The 6,248-nt window shown below is 32.3% G+C and overlaps 1 protein-coding gene across 1 annotated transcript; it reads left to right on the plus strand.

The window, feature by feature from the left end:
* The first annotated feature begins 3,428 nt into the window (after positions 1-3,428).
* On the plus strand, positions 3,429-6,000 carry LOC121977932 (triacylglycerol lipase 2-like). The gene is made up of 9 exons (XM_042530333.1): positions 3,429-3,634; positions 3,706-3,819; positions 3,899-4,039; positions 4,136-4,246; positions 4,370-4,513; positions 4,666-4,706; positions 4,805-4,884; positions 5,302-5,397; positions 5,582-6,000. The coding sequence occupies exons 1-9, from the start codon at positions 3,437-3,439 to the stop codon at positions 5,899-5,901; spliced, it is 1,245 nt and encodes a 414-aa protein (XP_042386267.1). The 5' UTR covers positions 3,429-3,436; the 3' UTR covers positions 5,902-6,000.
* The last annotated feature ends 248 nt before the right edge of the window (positions 6,001-6,248 follow it).

The following is a 6,248-nucleotide window of genomic DNA, read 5'->3' on the forward strand; positions in this document are numbered from 1 at the left end:
ATATCTCATATGTTGAAAACATGACTTTAAGTTCCAAATCAAAATATTGATATGAATGAAAAATCTAATGAAGGTAACATATATGAATAATATAATAATTTATTATATTATTTTTATTATGTCTTATATATTTTTTTTGTGTACAGATAGTGAAAGTGGACTTCATAATATTAATAGGAAAAAAAGAGGTCCCACATTTATGAAAGAAATTTGGGGGCGACCTAGCACACTACCACGCATTAAGATTTCATGTGATGATATGGGATGCCCAATAGAAACAAAAAGAAATAAATTTACTGATTTCTTGGGCTCTTTGGCAAGAAATGGTAAGTATTGTCCAATTGATGTGGAAGATTGACATAATGTCAACGGATAAAAAAAAAGACATGTTAAATGTTATAAAGGTAACTAAATTACTTTTGTGTAATTTTCACGTTTAAGACTTTTAATTTATGCAAAGATAATTTGTCTATTTTTTTGAAGGAAAAATATGACCTTCCTCCAGGAACTGAAAATTGGACACTACGATCAATAGCAAAAAAAAAAGAGAAACGGGAAATATGAACTAAAAAAAACATACTATGATCCAGAGTTATCAATTCAAGTTTTGTTACAACAGAGAGATGAAAGAGCTTATGCATAACAATATATGAGACTAGTTGCATTTTGGAGCACAGAAAAATCAAAGGTAGACAATATGTTTTTATTTAGATTAATAATTTGATCCAAATGTTATGTAGACTTTTATATTGTTTATTGAGTGTAATTAATATATTAGGAAAGGAGTGAAAAAAAATAAAGCTACTAGAAAACAAAAGATAATGAATCAGACTACTGGAAGGACATCTTTTGCTCAAGTGCAACATAAATTGGTAATTCTTCTTATTCATGTTATAATTCTATGTGCATTTGAATGTAGAAACTAATAACTAAATATATTTTTATGAAAAAGAAAAGGGGCACCCTCCACACGAGTCGAATTATTTCAGGCTTGCTTTACTCATGCCAATGGAAGTCCCTCAAGCAATGTTGTAGCAGAAAGATTGGTAAACTACTTTATACTCTTCAATTTATTAATTTAAAGTGCTTTGTTTTAATTATCATTATGTGTTAAATAAGTATCAACATGTCATATGTTTGTAAAGGTTGCAATGAATGAACTAGCAAATATATCAACTTCCTGAAGATTCTAATGATCCGGTGAGTCAAAATGATATATTTGCTCAAATTATCGGACCAGATAGACCTGGCGAGTACGTATGCTTGGTGATGGTGTTAGTCCATCTGATTTATGGAGAGAAGTTCCTAGTCGTGGCACATGCAATCGACTAGTGATGAAACAGAAGACAAAATTAGAAAAAATGGATGAACAAGTTAAAAAGCATGGCCAACATATTGCAATGTTAGAAGCAAAGTTTCCTTATCAAACAAACCAAAATCCTATTTCAAATTACAATAATAGTCAACACACATCATCAAGTAGTAATCCACACACTTCTATTCCTTCTCGTCCATCTTTACATGTAAGGGTTGTTTAATTTCTTTTTTTTATTATTATATATTCCACACATCTTTAAACTTTTATTCTCTTTTGCACTTTCATGTAGATTAGATGTTCTTTCTTGATCAAAAGTTTATTTGATTCAACAAAAAATATGGCAAAAGGAGTGCTTCATAGCATGGATCCAAATACTACAATAGGAAGACAGACACTAGGAACAAATTGGTGTAAAGTACAAGTACAAGTTGCCCAAGAACCAGAAGAGAGTTTAATTAGATCTTATGATTTTTTACAGAGGTTTGAGGATACACTTGGAGGAATGATAGCTTGGACATATCATTTGGTATGCTTTTAACCTTTCATTGAAATATTATTAATTTATTATATTTATTGTGGTATTATAATTTTAAACTAATATGAAATGTATTTGCAGTTGACAGTAAACGAAGACTACTATTAGGTGGATTGATACTTTGCATTTTTCTCATTTGGAATGATATCCAATGAATTATTTTATTAACTTTTTATTTTCATTGTTTTATTTCACTAATACAAATATATGCATTGTATTTGTAGATGGCAGGTATATGGATTTTGCTTACAATATGATGGTTGAAGATGGTCCAACTAATTGTGTTTTTATTCACAAGACTTTGTTAGTCTAAAATTTAATAGTTTGAGTGTAGTGTGTAGTTAGTTTTGGATGTAAATGACTTATCATTAGTATTGTATTTTTTAATTTGACTCAAGTTAGTGTTAGATGAATAAAAATTTCATATTAGCACTTTTAATTGTATTTTATTCTAAATGATGGATGTATTGTGATGATGTGTAAATTTTGAATTCAGGTTATAAATTCTAAATAATTATTCTTGTAGTGGCAATTTTTAATGTCTTTATAAATTATTATAAATAACAATTATTAATGTCATTATAGATTATTTAAAGTGACATTTTAAAATGATCTTATAAATTATAATTACTGACAACTTTTTTCTGTCCTTATAAAAATTTATAGGACACTTATAAATGTCAAAATAAATGAGTTTAGGTAACATTTAAATGTGTCCTTATTATGATAATAACAAGACATATGTAAATGTCATTAAAATAGGATTTTTATTGACATTTTTATACTGTTGATTTTGTATATTGACATTATAAAATGTCAGGAATGCAAGGAGGATCTAAGACGACATCACTTTATAGGGTGTTTTTCGATAATGTCACTAAAACTTAAGTGTCATTAAAAATAAAATATAAGGGCATTTATGTGTGCCCTTAAAGACCATTATTCTTGTAGTGTCGTCCTTAGTGGCAAAATTAAATCAACACCAATTATACTTGCTATTAGAATAAAGCTTCCAATTAAACCGTAAAATGCCAATCCACTTTCTTCTTATGCTAGTGAGGAAGGAATCACGCCCCCAGGGCGTAATTGTCATGCGCCTATGGCCTGTGTACCTGCATGAACCTCCCTCCATATCCGTGGGGCCGGCACTAGGGGGGCCACTAAGGTAGCGGATCTACCTTTTTTTAGTGAGGAAGGAATCACTAAAAGCCATAAAAAAGAAAGCCCGCACTTTTAGGAGTTATCGTGCCAAAGTGTCATTAAAAATAAATTATAAGGGCATTTATGTGTACCCTTAAAGACCATTATTCTTGTAGTGTCGTCCTCAGTGGCAAAATTAAATCAACACCAATTATACTTGCTATTAGAATAAAGCTTCCAATTAAACCGTAAAATGCCAATCCACTTTCTTCTTATGCTAGTGAGGAAGGAATCACTAAAAGCCATACAAAAGAAAGCCCGCACTTTTAGGAGTTATCATGCCAAAGGAAGAGCCATAATTTTCCTTCCTTCCACACAACACCACATCAACACTATAAATATATATACATGTGTGTGTCTCCCACCAAGCTTTGTTCTCAAACATGTACATGGCTTCACACACCACTTGTTCTGCTCTCCCCCTCCTCCTCCTCCTCTATCTTTTCCTTATTGTCCCACCACAAGTGCTAGTTGGAGCGCGGAGCTTAAACGGAAGGAGTTGGCAGTCTGGAGGGACGACAAACGATAGCCTATGCGAGTTGGCAGTGATTCCTCAGGGTTACAAGTGCCAAGAGTACAAGGTGTAGAGAGATATTGTTCGTGTGTGTTTTCTATTTCCCCAAAATTAATGTGAATTGATGTGTTATGGAAGGTTCAAACTGAAGATGGATACATTCTTGGCTTACAAAGAATTCCACAAGGACGTGACAGCGATCGAGAAGGCAAGAAAAGGCAGCCAGTGCTATTGCAGCATGGAATTCTCGTGGTACATTTTTTTTTCTTATCTAATAAATAAAAATTATTTATTTATTTATTTATTTATTTTGTATTAATTGGAATTTCAGGATGGGATGAGCTGGGCGCTGAATTCACCAGAGGAGTCACTAGCCTTCATCTTGGCAGACAATGGATTTGATGTGTGGATAGCAAACACAAGAGGAACAACGTGGAGCCCTACTCACATTTCTCTCAACATAACTGATCAGGTACTTAATTCATTTTCCTAATTAAACTACTAATTACAATATCTAGCTAGTTCTCTAATTGCTGTATTATCAATTAATTAATTGATTAATTAACAGGCATTTTGGTCTTTTTCTTGGGATGAACTGGCCTCTTATGATCTCCCTGCCATCTTGGACTTTGTCTACCAACAAACCGGCCAGAAGGTGGATTATGTTGGCCATTCTCTGGTAAAAATTAATTTACATATATACTAATTAATCATGAAACTACTAATTATAATTTATTTTGATATCAAAAAGGAGATAAATTCATATTTGGAATTAATTACATGGCAATACTTCACTATGCAGGGCACTTTGATGGCTTTGTCATCTTTGTCTCAAGGGAAGCTTGTAGACAAGATGAAATCAGCAGCTCTTCTCAGTCCAATTGCTTACTTGTCTCACATCACTACTCGACTGGGAAAGCTTGCAGCCAGAGTATTTGTTGCAGATGTATGTATCGAATTCGTTCTCTGATAAAACTAGACGTCACGCGAAACTATCAATTTCGTCGTGAGACCATAGTTTTGTGACCAAGCATCACAATTCTGTTTATGCAAGTGAAAGAGGGACTTAATGAAGTTTTTACTGATTTTTTTTTTCAGGTTATTAAATGGCTCGGGGTATCAGAATTTAATCTCAAATCGTAATGATTACTTAAACTTGTGATTAGAGTTTAAGCAGTTACATATATGTTGATTCTCTTAGAGTATAATTATAATTTAAATGCAAATTTTGCATCAGGAAGATTTCATCAGATTTCCTTAATAAATTGTGCGATCATCCAGGTGTGGATTGCTTTGATTTAGCGGCAGCGATTTCAGGTATTATTTATATTTGTTTTCTTAAAAATTATATATATATATATATATATATATATATATATAATTCAAATGTTCATTGTTGTTTTATTCCTTCTTTTTGAGTAATTATTGTTGAATATAGCTAGTGTTATATGTTTAGTCCCATATTGAAAAGGAAGAAGAACTTTGATAGGCTTATTAAAGGATGTACATAAAACATGGTTTCTTTGATTGTTGATCAAATGGAACATATTTATGTATATAAATCAAAATGGGCATATATGGGCACAAATTAAAATTCGGAATTAAAATCTTGGAGGGAACCTATCATCAAACATATCTTCCAACATTTTTCTTCCAACAATTATTTCAGTAGATATCTAATATTTTTTATTTGAATTAAATATCCATCAGTGTGTCATTTCTTGTGTATGATAGGGAACAATTGCTGCCTCAATCACACCGCCGTGGAATACTATTTGAAGTATGAACCGCAACCAACATCGATAAAGAATTTAATTCATTTAGCTCAAAGTAAGTTCTTTCTTAAGGTCTTACTTCCGATGCATATGTCGATTATGTAGAGGGTTCTTATTGTTCGAATAGGCTAAGCTAAGTAGTGAATTGGTTGTGTTTAGCTTCACATTTACATGGTTTCAAGATGACATCATTGTGCCAACTATCGATAACCCGAACGCATCCTAACACATGTTTACAGTGGTGAGAGATGGAGTGATAACGAAATACGATTACGGAAGCAAGACGGCTAACATGAGGCACTACAACCAAGTGAATCCCCCGCCCTATGACATGTCGAACATTCCAAAGGATTTTCCTTTGTTTCTTAGCTATGGCGGCCGGGATGAGCTCTCCGATGTCGAAGATGTTCTACAACTCTTAGATGACCTCAAGTTGCATGACGTGGATAAGCTAACAGTTCAGTATGTGGAAGAGTATGCCCATCTTGATTTTATATTAGGGATTAATGCTAAAGCTATTGTTTATGGTTCAATAATCTCATTCTTTAATACACATTAAATGTCAATTATTTAATGTAATTGGGATTACAAATGATGAGATGGATTGTTCAATTTGGCAAATCAAGTGATAAATGTATTGTAGTAATTTTATATTAAATGATAAAACAACTAAGGTAATGTCAATAACTTGATGTACTAATTATGATGATTGGATAGAGGTGCCTCCAATAAACAGTAGTTGTTGGCTAATCATTGAAGAGTAGATAAATCTTTATCCACTTAGAAGTAGATGGCTTTGGAGGTGTCTCTAAGTAATGCTAACTTTTTCTAGGAGGTTATAAAAAACCTCCTAAAGTTAGAAATTAATCAATAATTAGTGTATTCATCTTTCTAGTAATTCCTGAG

The sequence above is a fragment of the Zingiber officinale genome, chromosome 4B, assembly GCF_018446385.1.
Source record: "Zingiber officinale cultivar Zhangliang chromosome 4B, Zo_v1.1, whole genome shotgun sequence".
NCBI classification, from domain to species: domain Eukaryota; kingdom Viridiplantae; phylum Streptophyta; class Magnoliopsida; order Zingiberales; family Zingiberaceae; genus Zingiber; species Zingiber officinale.

Bases quoted from the DNA above. Each gene is read 5' to 3' on its own strand.
- LOC121977932 (XM_042530333.1), top strand. From the start codon at position 3,437: ATGTACATGGCTTCACACACCACTTGTTCTGCTCTCCCCCTCCTCCTC. The intron at 3,820-3,898 runs GTACATTTTTTT...TTGGAATTTCAG, and splicing joins TGCAGCATGGAATTCTCGTG to GATGGGATGAGCTGGGCGCT. The intron at 4,707-4,804 runs GTAATGATTACT...ATTTTGCATCAG, and splicing joins TCAGAATTTAATCTCAAATC to GAAGATTTCATCAGATTTCC.